Below are 14,198 nucleotides of genomic sequence, written 5' to 3'. Positions count from 1 at the left end.
ATTTTCTATATACATATATATATATATATATATAATTGTTTTATGTGGTTCAGATATTCCGTATGCACGTAGAATGTGATCGCTTGCAAGCTTGCGTTGCTGAGAGATGAGACCGTCATTCTAGCGTCACCTTGTCCTAAAATATCAAATAATGTCTCAGCTGAAACATGAGGCAGTGTTTGTTCAGAGTATTCAGTTGATAACTATCACAAATTATAGACCCTTTTCAGTCCTCCGTCAACACCAAACTACTTTGCAATTGGCCACTCGTATGCTGAGTCATTTATTGACCCCAGTTTACAAAGTGCAGACGCTTGTTTTTAAACGTTTGTTTGCCGCGTCAACTAGACTTTGTGCGGCAGTGCTTCCGCGATGGCATGTATTGCGTACGAACTTCGAGTTTCTAAGTTTGTTTCACCCCTGGATATTACTCGAAACGCTAATTCAGCTCTGTCGAACACGATGTCAACATCATTTCGTATGAGGAATATGGACGATTTGGCTAAAGCGATCATTGTAGGGAGGTGATCTTTGTTGAAGGACACCAACAACAAACCGTCCTTCCGTTTGTTTTTCGGATGAATCCATACCCAGTCTAATTTTCTTTTTTGCAGGTGTCGTCAAATTGAGCCCCGGTCACAGTCAGGTTGATTGGGAATGCGCCAAAACCCACGGATTGCCGATCCTTAACATGCTGGATTCTAGTGGAAAAGTGACAAATTTGGGTGGTGAATTTGCAGTGAGTTTTTTCCTCTACGCGTCTAATAATAAATCCAAGGATATATAACTTTTTGAAACCGGGACCGGCAGTCAGTCGTAAGGTGCTGATGAGTAGTATTCAAGTCCAGGTTATTCAACCACAATTCCACAAGGTTATCTCTCTCCACATTATGGTGAACATGACAGTGGTTGGAAAAAAGTGGTGACGGCATAATCCTAACGGATTAAGTTGATTAATGGATACACAGCTGTGGCACCTTTTCGGTGCCTAGCTCCATGCCACCCGAAGGAGGCACGAGGGCTGACCTACTGTCCGGTTGTCCAAACCTAGATAGGAGCAGTCAAGATGTTCCGTTTGGGCTCGAACCGCAGACATTCCGGTCAGTAAGTTTGTGCCTCAACCACTAAGGTATCCCGAGCTCTTTTGTGGTTTTTTATTGGGCAACGTTTCGCTTTTGACGCTTCTGAATAGGTGTTGATACCGATAGCGAAACCCAACGGGAAATCGATTGGGATTGCTGAGATCAATTCTAAACAGAGTTCACATGAGAGTAGATTCATAGGAGGGGGGAAACATTGCGCTCTGCACTTGTGCAATTGAGCGATCGGCTCCAGGTAAACAGAAGGTAGCGTGACAGTTAGGCACCGAAAGGGTGGTACAGCTGAACGATTACCTAATTTTTTACTCTTATCTATGTATGACAGACGGCCAGGGAACTTCATGCCAGTCGGAGGGCGCAGAAGAAAATTAAACAGGTCGCCGAGAAATGCAGATGGATATTGGGCGTTACTGAGAAACTGGGATGGCGGAACATGCACTGGACACAGGATACAAAACAGATTTAGGAAATGTTGAGGTTTTCAGAGGAGGACCGCGGTCCACGCCACAGAGACTGATGACCGAGGCGGTAGAAATCGCCGAGCATCCCAGTGTCAACAGAATAGCTAGTGTGGAACTAGCAAGCGTGTGCAGAACGGTTTTCGGATAAGTCGTGCTTACACAGGTTGGTGTGCGATTATCAAAGTGAAAAGTCGTTATCTCAGTTGCACTTAACCTCACCCACTTCCCCTCCCCCAACTAAATTGTTGCAAGCCCACGAAGACCAACGGAATCTACCAGCGGCACCCGCGGTGAACCATCAGCTGAAGCACCTTGAAGTGGAAGATTAAAGGAGGAAACCCGACCGGAACTAATTTGAAGCTCTCCCGACCCATCAACTCAAGATTTTGGCAACCACACTACACGACAACAGCCGTTAATGGACACTCAACACTGATCTAGTGCGCCAATCCGAAGACGTCTTACTGATTGGTTCTTGTCTGCCTCAAAACCTGCCCAACTTGGTGACCTGTTTACTTGCCCTGATAAAGCTTTTGTGGCAAAACCGAAACGTTGCCCAGTAAAAAAACTACCGATTGTTTATCGAGCTCCTTTCAAAGGATGTGCTCTGCCTAGTCTACGCCTAAGATGGGAATCAGCAATGCATTAGGCACACTGGTCACACCGTGAACACGTTCGTCCGTTTAGACGTGATAATTCAGATGCGTGCAGTGTGTGCCGCTGGTCCGTTCTCATTAAGTATCCCTCTCAGTTCGATATCACTACCAACCATTTATATGACGTTACTTGGTGGTAACCGCATACTCACCTGATTCAGTTGCCCATCACTCTCACCGACCTACATCAGTAAGTCCCAGAAATTCGATCTGAATCTGTTTGACTGAGTGGGATACTATTAGTTCAGCATCTATGGTAGCTTCGTTATGTTGCAATAGTTCCGACGTGATAACGAAAAAAGGAGTTTGTTGGCCTTCAACAGAGTTATGAAAACTCAGTCAGATGTGTTCGTGAAGATCTAATGTGGTGGCCGTGAGGACAGTCAAACACTATGGAATCCTATAGCGGAAAATGTTTGTAGCTCAGGTGACGTAGATGGTCGTTAGTTTGTTCGCTGAGCTGGGCAATTTGATCGCGTGCGATTCGTCACCAATCTGGGTGACATCATCAGTGCGTTGTTAGGGAGCGTAGTGGTACGTAGCGATACCTCAACCGAGTCCATCATTGTTAGGTCGGTCAATTTGTGAGCTATAAACCATGTGCCATAGGCACGTTGGTTCCAGCTGCCACCGTTTGGATCACCAGAAAACGGGAAAAGTGAAAAATACGACCAGGCCTTGAAAAAGAAGGCATGTTCAGTTTGTTGATGAAATGGGTAGCTACGCATTGAGCGACAGCTTTGATACACGAGCGCCACTGACTGCGTGATTGGTCCATTTGCGGTAGTCATTAACCACTGGATATTTGAGTCCCGGGTGTCCATCCAGGAAGGCGGCAGTTGCCGACCCAACTAAGTTTACTGGTTAGTGTTTTCGTACTTCGCTCCAGGCCATACACGGTTCGCCTCTCGGTCACTTTCACTCAGCACTGGGCTGAGAAAAACAGCTCTGCGAGGCAGACGGTCTTTTGGCACGCGGATTCCTAACCAGCGCAGCCCATGAAGCCTATCGTAGGAGAGTTCCTTCTCCCATCTGGCTTACCTCAGCATTACTAACCCAATGTTCCCACTAGACCTGACTAATGCTTCGGAAACACTGATCATCAAACACTGATATCTTCCGTACGTCCTCTGCGTGTAGGCGCCACGTCTCTGTTCCATAAAGCAGTTTGGATCGAAATATCATGGTGTGAACTCTTCCCTTGACAGACAAGCTGACGTCACGCCGGCACAATAGGTGTCGGAGGTTTGCGAAAGCTGCCCTGGCTTATCCGATTTGAGAAATAATCTCATGTCCAGCTAGTCCACCGGAACTTATACAGCTGCCCTGGTAACCAAATTTATCTACCATGTCGATTGGCTCATCTGCAAGCATGAGGTGTGGGTTTGATCCCACCCAGTCTTGTAGCAGCATTTTACACTTTGAGGTGTGAAGCACAAGTCCTGAGGCAGAGTTATTTAGGTTATTTAAAATCGTTTCAATTTGAGAAGGATCTGAGCCAAGGAAAGCAATATCATCCGCACACTCACTGTCTATGAGGGAACGTCCCGGGGGCATTTCGACTCTCGAGGTTTCATAGGCAGACAGAGAAATTTCAATTAGCACATCAATAACAAAGTTGAAGAGGAATGGGGAAAGAGGAAAGCCTTGTCTTACACCACTGGACGTGGTGAACTCAGCCGAGAGCTTCTCGTATACTCGTACGCGCCCACAGGAGTTCCCATCCAGAGCGCCCATAGGGAAGAGGAATTTGATCGCCAGACACTGCCAAATTTGCTGGAGGTCGACACAACCAAAAGCAGCTTTCAACTCCAGACAAACGACCAACTTGGGACGCCCGAAGGAGTGGCGCCGCTCAAGGATTTTTTGAAGGAAAGATATGGTCGATGCATCTTCGACCAGGGCAAAATCTAGCTTGATTCTCACGAATCTGTCCCTCCAGATCATCTATCATTCCGTGCTATCTATTGTGGGTGAACTGTTCACTAGCAAGCGGTTTTGAGACATGTTGTCGGCTTTCGGCAAAACGTCTGTGCGTTCTTGTAAAATGTCTACATTTGAGCTCTACTACACAGATTTTGGAGGCTGTCGATCCCTGCATCGCACGACTCGACGATGGCAGTCTGGAAAAATTATTTTTCAGCCTAGATACGTACCCCTTTTTTACGATGTTACTTCCCTGTCGCAGAATCCCGCGCATCGATCTGTTCAAAGACGTGTGCGGTTTGCTAATAAGGCGTCCATACAACTGAGAAGACCATTGTATACCCGAGATTGACAAAAAGGTTTGTGGGTTTATGGCGAAGCTTGATTTTGGTGCGAAATTTTCATAGATATCATCTATCAGTGATTTCCCGTACATTTCAAAGGGATTACGTGTAGTTTGCGGTCAGTTTTCCAGAATGAGATCCCCATGTCCCTCCCTATATTTGACTGGATAGGTTAGAAAACGTGGCCGCCCACCGATGTCGGTAACGTTTCTGCTGTTTGTATCTTTTCAGGCTGTCTAATTTGGCGTTTAGGAATGTGGGTACCCGATAGGGCTTGTGTTACACTAGCTCCCGGTCTCTCCCACGTCCTTTTTCTCATTTTGAGAAGCATCACTGTCAATACTGATGATGGTGACCTAGGGGTGTTGGCTTTGAAAATCAGGGGCACTTCGCACCCCTCTCAGCATGCGACATGATCTCATTTTCCTAATCTTTTGGACTTGTCTTACATTCAAGAGCAGTTGTTTCGAGTGATGTGTGTTGAAAAATTGTGGTTATCATCATAATCATCATCGACAGCGTGACATCAGTGTTCAACACCGACGCTTCACTGCCGTAAATTTGTGAATTCATGGTTGTACGGGGGCTAGGATATTGCCAGGGCGCCCACACCTAGACAAGAGGACGATTAGCGTCCTCAACCAAAGCCTTTGGCTCAAAAGCCTAACCGCAAGGCAGCGGTGTTTGGCGGGAAATGCAAATGCATTACCCTTTCTACGGAACACGTCGCCACATGTTCCAACCCCCAAAATGGATGGCCAGCAGATTGTGTTCGTCAGACCTCTAACCATTGACCAACCTGGTATGATGGACTCTGTGAGTGTCACGGGGACATTCCCCAGTATAGCTCAATGGATCGCTGAGGTGCGCAAGTCGTCACACCACGGTAAGGTCCAGTCTCTTTGTGACAGAAAAATTGCAGTGTTCTTATTTAAACCGGCACCCCCGCTTATCCGTGTCTCTCCCAAAAATTGACGGCGATGGTATAACGTGGTTGGTGGACTTTATCTTGGTATCACTATTGCTCACTCCTGAGGGCGCGAACAGAAATGAAAACTGATTTTTCGTCTATACAGGTTCGGGTTCGTTCAAGCCACATCCAACCACGGGACCGTCAAACACTCTTTTCACTCTCTAACTTCCTCTTGTTTAGACTGATTACATGCACTTTGCTTGTGGGCACATGCCACCTCTTTTTCACCGCACCGATAATTTGATTTCGCTATTCCCACACCTTCAGATCGGGACAGTAACCGTCCACTTGCTTATTCTTCCTTATACAGGGCTTGCCTCGCTTCGTTGCCCGTGAGCGGCTAGTTCAACGCTTGACTGACCTTGGTTTATATCGGAAGCGTGAGGATATTGCATCCTTGGGAGAAGTGACCGTCTTGCCAATCTGTTCCCGATCGGGTGATGTTATAGAACCGATTGTGCGCGAACAATGGTTTCTCCGAACGCAAGAAATGGCTGAGCATGCTATGAAAGTGAGTAGTACCAGTGCCACATGGACGTCTTACCTGTCATCGTTATGTTTTTTGCCCTGCTCAGATTAGTTGAACTGGAAAAGTGGTAATTCTGCCCATATTAGATAAGAAGACATTACTTTGTCCACCGTATAATTTCACGGTTGTATCTAGGTCTAATTACCCGGACCTCGGCGTAATTACGGTTCGTGTCACATGTCATTCGAAGCTGCTTCCCAACGGACTTTGTTGTTTGTGGCAATTAGTTTGGCACCGGTTGGGAACACATTGCTGTGAAATGCGTGACAGTTAACTCGGGATGGGTAAACAGTACGGTGGGGACAAGAACTCAACATCCTTTAGGCAACTTTATAACTTCCCATTGCGTGATACATCTTTCCTGGTCCACAGATTGTTGAAAAAATATATATCGAAATGCTGGTGGTTTGGGTGCGGTAATTGATTGTGAATCAGGTGACTGTTGATATGTTCGCCGAGCTTTTGCCATTAGTCATAGAAATATCACCAGTCATCGGTTGGATGGGTACTTCCTCCCTAACTGCTTGTGTTGGCATACTCTATAAATGAGTATGTGATACGTCATGATGTGATTGTCTGACTAATGAACAACGTTATCCTAATTTCATTGGTCCGATAAAGCTGGTACTCAACCAGCCAATCACACCAAGAGATATCAAATACTCTTTTGTGAATTATGTAAACCCAAGTGGATAAGGAGGAAGTATACATCCAACCGCTTACTGGTGATGCTTTGATGACCAGTATCAAAACATGTACAAGCAAATTGCCAAGCTCGGCAAACAGGTCAACAGCCCCCGATCTACAACCAAAGTGTAAAACTTACGGATATTCTTCTATTTGATAGAATTATGCCTACAGCGCTGTTTCCCTGAAGCGACCCTCCCCTGTAGCAACCAGTCACCCACTAGTGACAGTTTCCGAGGAAACTTTTAAATCCAATAGACACTATGGAATGTAGAAGAACCTTACAATGACTACTTTTACGCCCGCTTTTGGAAGCATTCCCTCTCTGCACAATGACTATGCCCTCTGTGTCATGTGATTTTGCCACAGTTCAATTTTACCTCCAAGATATTGACTCAAAATTTCAATTCGGTCTTTTAATTAACGCTCCATAGCAATGTTTTCTTTCTATTCATCAAGTTCTTAGTAAACCCTCCGACATCCAGCTGACTCAAGACGGATTTCCCATTGTTTACTGTGCTTGGATGGCGTATAAAGCTATGTTGTGTAACTACAAAGTCCTTTCAACAGTTCGACTTTATAATATGCATGCTTAGAAGGAGATATCCTTTTCCCATGATTATCCGTCTATCTAACCTCTGCTTGTTCTATTCAGGCAGCTGAATCTGGCCTTATAAAGTTTCATCCGTCCTACCAGAAGGACGTTTGGTCTGAATGGTTGTCACCCGGGAAGCATCGGGATTGGTGCATCAGTCGGCAACTCTGGTGGGGTCACCCGATTCCGGCCTATCGATCGAAAAAGGTATGCGCAGCACTGATTGTAGTTCGATTTCCGCTGTCCAATGTGATTCAAAGTTTTTTTCAAAATAAGCGTTAGAGTCATGCCAGCATCAAATTGCGTCAGTCGTCATTTCAGTACCTCACCTGGCGTTCGGATAATTTCCAGAGGCGACCGGACTAGGATTCCTTTTTGCATGTTTGTCGTGGTTGACACTCCTCGAATCGCATTGTGTGAAAACTGTGACTTCTGGTCATCTGTCGGTACACTTCCCCAGAGTTGAACACCTCACCGTTAAAGGTCACACAGTTTCTCACGCAGGTCTTGAGTAGTCAGGAGCGGTAATCCCCAGTCTGAAACGCGCAGATACCTTCGGCAACCGATGGGATACTTTCATCGGCCATGCAAAGGAAAAACTCCGTGTTTTTTGTTATTTTCCGACGTAGCCTTGATCCCAATCATTAGGTGTCATATTGGTTGGGCGGAGTACTCTGAAGCCTTTTTACTAATTTCAACGACTTCCGTTGAGAGACAAGAGGTTCGGGTCACCCAGGACGTAATCATCCAAGGTCATAGGCCGATACAGCTCTCACCGATCGATTTACCGAGTCAATACTTTGGAAGCCCTCAGCGCTGACTAGAACGGCTAGGTCAACGATCTTTGAGCTCATTGATCAAATGCAACTCTACAGCAGGTTGGAATTCCCTGATTGCTGAACAAGTGGTTACCATCCACTCGTCGGGTTTGCGAATCTTGCAAGAAAGTGTCTCTACTCGAGAGGGCCCTGTTGAGATGGGGTTACTGATGAACTTTTGTTCAGTCCAACCTGTTTTATTGAGCGTTTCTTTCAGAGTAGCCTCTGTTTTTCGACTATTTCTAACATTTTAATCTATTGGAATCCACCAGTTAGGACACTTTTAGTGTCGCAGTTCAAACTTGATTGAGGCTTTTCTGTTTTTTTTCCCGTTAGCCTTCCTCTACATTGACTTTTGTTAGACAGTTTGTAGTAGTGCGTAGAGGCTTGCAAATTTTCTTTGGAGATTTCATCCTGTAAGTGAAGCAAATCCATGGTGAAAAACCCATAGTAGAAATCGTCAACAGTGTGCATCTCACGAAATTTCAAGGACTTTCGAACGGGCAACCCCTCGGTTAGTAGTTTGAACTCTTAGCTATTCGACCACAAACGGCTGATCAGCAGTGCGATGAACCCACACTTGGACAGAGGATGTAGCGCCACTCATCCTTCAGTCACGCAATCCGCATCACGTAGTCACTTATCGACTGGCTGTTGAGTGACGACTTCTCAGATGAAAGCACTCATTGTGTAGATAGATTCTTCCTCCCTGGAGTTTCGTCAGATGCGCACTTCTGATGATTCCCAGTGAAGGATGAAACAATTGTACAGTAATGCATCTCAGTTTTTCAGCGTACATTGGGATCATCTATAGGACGTTATTTCTGTTGTCCGTTGAGGACTGCTTGAAAGATTCGCTGTACGGAGAAACGTTCGGGCAAGTATCTCGTCTTCTGGATTGTTTGTGCCCTAACTGGATGTAAAGTACTTAAAAACTTTGCTATTCTGAGAGTTTTGCTTCGTAAACATCATTTCCCTGATTAATTGTCTGATATCGGATCTGTTGTTCTTGCTGAAATTGCGTGTTCTTGACCGCCTTTCAACTTCTCTTCTCACTAGACTGATCCAGCGAAAGATGAGACCACTGGCTGGGTGATTGCGCGTTCCATGACCGAGGCGGAGAAGCAACTTTCGGTTGAGTCCTCACGGATTGAACAAGGTTTGTTTACGATTTCCGCGCATCTGCCACTCCCTATGTGTTTTCATCGACTGTATTGTGTGAGTTCAGTACGTGTGATGGCATTGACCACCCCGTTGTTAGTTTTCTACCGTCCTCGCATATGACTGGAGCGATTTCGATGCAAGCAACCCCTCATCTGAGGTGGATACGTTGATCCTTATGTTTGAGCTGAATTGCGAGACAAGACTTCATGCTAAAAAGCCCAAGGACACCATACAGCTCTCGCATCCAACTTGAGCATCCGCGCTATTGCACATTGCATGAATATCCGGAATGACTCGACCCTTCGACCTGATTATAGCCATATCCTCATTGCGAACAGCAGATAACTGCATTCGGTTTATCATCAACTAATCAGTACACGTCATGATTAGACGAGAAAAAGAGAGGTAGGATCATACAGACTAGACCAATACAAAGGGCACACACGTATCCCGACTATGGCTACGGGCACTCAGTTCATCCGAACAGACAATGCCATCCTGCTAAACTGGCCACGTGTTCAAGATTGGACTTCTAAACTCACAGGTCAAACAGCAATAGAACTACGACAGCAGTAGTGTTCAAACACCCATGTTTGTGGGCTCTTTCGATTCGTATTGGAACACTGTACTATTTGGACTCTCAGTGATCACCGACCGCATGGTCTGTTCACTCCTTCCTACCGAAAAGCTGCATGAATAATCAGCTGTGGCGTATAATTTTCAATTTCCATAACTTGTCATGGGATGGAAAAAGGAGAGTTTTCGGTCTCTGTTAGACTGTTCTGGCCTGCGACTGACGACAAGTACCAACGTGAACCTTCTAGGGGGCACTCCCGTGAGTGTGTCCGTTACGGCACGTGTGCAGAGGTTGTTGGTCGAAATCGGCCAACTCGAGAGACAGAAAACGCTATCATAAACATCCTAGACGCAGTATCAATGCGATGATTCTGCTTTTGACCATTTCAGTACTCACTGTTAATTTGAAGTAAGTTCATGAGACTGAGGGCTTAACATTTGATCTCCTAAGATAGGGTTTTGTTTTAAGCACAGTCGTACATAGCCTGGGTGTTGGGACCCTGGTACGCACCTTGGATCACCCTAGGTCAGATTATTTCGGGGGCTGAACAGCAGATACAGACTAGTCCAACAGCCGACAAGCGTAGTGCAGCGTCACTGTCCGTCTGGTAAAATGGGGCTCGGGGAATAGAATCCTGAGATCGAGAGTCGTCGGTCTTCCCATCCCAGGTCAGTCTGGTGGATTTAGGGCGTTTCACATCAGGATAGGCCAAACTCGGATGAATACATGCACTAGCAGCGAGTTGACGTCCGTTCCTAAATTTGCCTACCACATCGATCGGCCGCGTCGTACCTGGGTGCTGTCAACTGAGCGCCACCAATCCGATGTAAATCCAGGGCGAACACCGGAAAGTAGTTTTATAATTCAGGTGGGGAAAACCAAACATTTGGGACCCGCATTGTACCCAGAGATGGTCCGGTCTCCCGCGCTGCCCACAAGACGGGACATGTTGACAAATAATCGGCTTGATCTGCAAAACGATTGTCGAAGAGAACCTCTCCCATCATCATTCTAAACTTAACAGTCGGGAATTTCCATGGTACCACAGACCTCAAATGAGAACACGTTACCAACCGGGCCCGGTTTAAGTAACATGGTGATCTGCACTACTAATAAACCGAGCATACCCGCACGTTGCTCGGTCGTTTTAGTCTGGGCTCACAGAATCACGCCGGTGTAGATCTGGACGGTCAATATGGTTGAATACAAGATCCGTGTCAGGTCACACCGGAACAAGCATACGGACAGATTAGATAAGTGAATGAATGCGTGAATTGTCATTTGAAAGCATCGCTGAGCAAGCCAAATATTTTCACAAAGGAAACTACTCTTCGACAGCCCACGACCGGTTTCGCCCTTCTTGGGGCTCATCAGGTAGGCGCAGTCCCCGAGTTTCCGTAGAATATCATAAACGAGGGATTCAGTTGAATCTCTTGTAAAAAACCAAATTGATTTGCAAATGAGTGTATTTCTCGAAGCCAAATGTTTGTTTTGTATGTTATGACAACTTTTTATCACCAGTTCTTCTGAATTTACCAATGCTCTGTCATCTTTTCCTCCTTCATCCAGATCCGGATGTCTTGGACACTTGGTTCAGTTCCGCACTGTTGCCGTTCAGTGTGTTCGGGTGGCCTGATGAGGTATGCTATTTCGCCTAGAATACACACAAGATCTTCGTAGGTGCATGCATTGCTCGCTTTTTTCTAAACGGCAAAACTTCTGGCCTTTGAGTCAAGATGATGCCAATGATTTGAAAACCCAAAAGGTACGACTAGAAACTTGTTGGTCTAAAGTTCAGGCATTCAGGTCTCGTTCATTTGCAGAGATCTTCACTCTATCTTAGCCAGGTTGCTCCGTTACACCTCGAGCAGTGTTACTAGTTGATCTGTCTGCCGAGTTTGACAATTGACTTGCAAGCATTCTGTCGCCAATCAAGGAAATATCATCAGTGGGCACCCTCGATTGATGATGAAACATTTGGAACCTAAATGTCGTACTCGGCAAAAGAGCTACCTACCTGATCAACTCCTAATCGAACTGAGTTCAAATTTTGCGCTCACTTGCAATAGTTCTTCAGACCAAACGATGTGAGGACTGATATTCCCATCAATTTCATTTGAGCAATATTCCCCCTCCTGTCCTGATACAGTCATTCTGGTGAGTCCATACCAAAGAGGGGGAGCACTGGGCTCACCTGTTGCTCGAATGACCACCACCATCCGATCATCGCACGCTGGACTCAGTCGAATTATCATGACCGAACGGGCAAATAAATGTTAGCAGTGTTAGCAGAACTTATAAGCATTTTGTCGTGATGCAAAGTGGGTCAGTTACACACTGAGGTCATTGTCCCCGGCTTTTGCTATGGAATTACAGCCGATGAGATAACGACTCTTCAGCAGTGATTTCGCCCCTCGTTTTATGTTTACCAACTTTATCGACTGTTTACACTACGTTATGTCCTCAATATCGTGAGAGCATGAACGTATTTGCAAAGTTCGCAACTAGTAAGCCTAAGACTAGAATGGTCAGACTATGAACTGTTCTTAGATGATCACACAGTCCTTGTGACTATCTTTTTTTTCATGAATAGGACAGTCGGCTTTTGCATTACTGATGTCTTAGATCGCTGGCCGTCGGAAAATATGCTCAGTGTAAGAATTTCTCTGAAAAAAAGCCCGCATCAGTCACTCGTAAAAGACAATCCCCAGTGGAAAACCTGCGGTACTCAAGGCGGAAGATTGTGTTGAGAAGTATTCGAACTTACCGTTTTCCGTGAAATTTTTCAAGTAACGTGAGCGCAGTGAATAGCCTGTATAGGAACCGCGACACAAGCCTCTGACAGTGACAAAATACGAGATGATAGCCAACAAGCAGCAGATTCGAGATGTTTATCTTCCAATCCGCATTGTAGACTGTGTTTCGGTTGTTCCCCAATGTTTGTCCCATGTGTGGCTGGATTAAAACCACCCAGTTGAAACGCACTTAGTTGAAATTCCGTTTTATTCCGTCAGTGTTTGGTGAGCAACCACAGACCGTTCCCCAAAAAGTGCACAGCATGGCACGCCGGACCAGCTGTCACATGTGCAATTTCGACCGCTGCTCCCTATCCTCATTACTGACCTTTCCCACCGTATGCTTAGGGTCTGTAGGTGTCACTTTTCGTGTGAGCCCCAGTACGACACTTTGTAGGATGCCTGTGATTACTGAACACTCCTCGAACACTCCTACACCGATACAACGTGCGTCATATCCAACAGCCTTGTTCAGCTGTTGCCTCGTACGGTAATCTTGAACAGTCAGCTTGATGATTCGTCATTCACTGCCCACTGAATGTGAGATCCAAGCTTGAACTCGCAGGAAAAATCGCATTTCTCATGCGTCAGTCGCTCTGTGGAGTACAATGCAGCTTCCACGGCCAACACTATCCACTCTTCCGCTTGCGTTCGTAACCACGAAGCTGGATCCAGCACCAAGAACGATGCTTTATTTGGATCTGTTTGACATATAGCTGAACGCCATCGACAGCTGGAGGAAAGTGCGTTCGCATCCTCATGGAGTGTCCGTGATAAATGTCTGGATTAAACTCCCTTCCTTCGCAAATGGACAGGCTCCTACGCATTGGTTTTCAGTTCTTAAAACGAAGTTTGTCTAGATAAAAACAACTTTGAACACCGTGGTTGTGCAGTGTTCGCTTCGTAGAGGTTCCGCCGAGCGATGACGTCCATGAGCCCGGTAAACCTACTGCAGTCCAACGGAAGCTTCACGCCATTTCGAGAAGTCAGCGGATTTCGGGTTGCGTGTAACCCATTGACGAAAAGCGTCGTGGCATCATTCCCACAATGGACTAGTATCGCAAACCATCGATGACCCAAAAGCTGCATTTTATCTGAACACCCGACTGTATCCTGCAGGCTTGGTTTTGTTCTAACTCCTGTTCTATCTAAAAGAAATAATTCCAAATAGGGACCATTTACCGGCTCGCTGTGGCTGACAGTCACCTCAAAGACTCACTTCCTTTTCTATTGGCCCCGTATGGACAAGGATTTGGAGGACGATTGCCGAACTTGTCTCCGATGCATTCAAGTTGCCAAGACTCCACCACGATGTGAACCACACGATTTGCCTACGCCTGAGGCGCCATGGCAACTGCTACACATGGACTTTGCGGGTCCGATCGATGGTCTGTATTATCTGGTAATCGTAGACGCCTTCACGAAGTGGCCAGAAGTTTTTTGCATGCGCAAGGCATCTGCCGAAGCCACCATTGCCAGTCTGCAGAAAGTATTCAGCTGTTTCGGGTTGCCTGATACAATAGTGACGGACAATGGTACGCAGTTCACTTCAGCTCTTTTTAATGATTTCTGT

General features: G+C 46.0%; 2 protein-coding genes across 2 annotated transcripts in view; one reads left to right on the top strand and one right to left on the bottom strand.

Annotated features, from left to right (window-relative positions):
• Positions 1-1,096, bottom strand: part of T265_11872 (hypothetical protein) — a gene marked incomplete at both ends in the record, with an annotated part of 48,414 nt that extends 47,318 nt beyond the window's left edge. Inside the window, one exon of the mRNA XM_009178675.1 lies at positions 1,031-1,096. Within this exon, the coding sequence (XP_009176939.1) occupies positions 1,031-1,096 (66 nt within the window). The remainder of the gene's footprint in view (positions 1-1,030) is intronic.
• Positions 1-14,198, top strand: part of T265_15582 (hypothetical protein) — a gene marked incomplete at both ends in the record, with an annotated part of 98,134 nt that overhangs the window by 67,666 nt on the left and 16,270 nt on the right. Inside the window, 5 exons of the mRNA XM_009178674.1 lie at positions 615-739; positions 5,771-5,971; positions 7,332-7,478; positions 9,149-9,248; positions 11,400-11,470. Of these exons, the coding sequence (XP_009176938.1) occupies positions 615-739; positions 5,771-5,971; positions 7,332-7,478; positions 9,149-9,248; positions 11,400-11,470 (644 nt within the window). The remainder of the gene's footprint in view (positions 1-614; positions 740-5,770; positions 5,972-7,331; positions 7,479-9,148; positions 9,249-11,399; positions 11,471-14,198) is intronic.

The sequence above is a fragment of the Opisthorchis viverrini genome (genome assembly GCF_000715545.1).
Source record: "Opisthorchis viverrini unplaced genomic scaffold opera_v5_629, whole genome shotgun sequence".
Taxonomy (NCBI): domain Eukaryota; kingdom Metazoa; phylum Platyhelminthes; class Trematoda; order Opisthorchiida; family Opisthorchiidae; genus Opisthorchis; species Opisthorchis viverrini.
The sequence above is the reverse complement of the archived record's forward strand: the minus strand, read 5'-3'. Positions and strand labels throughout refer to the sequence as shown.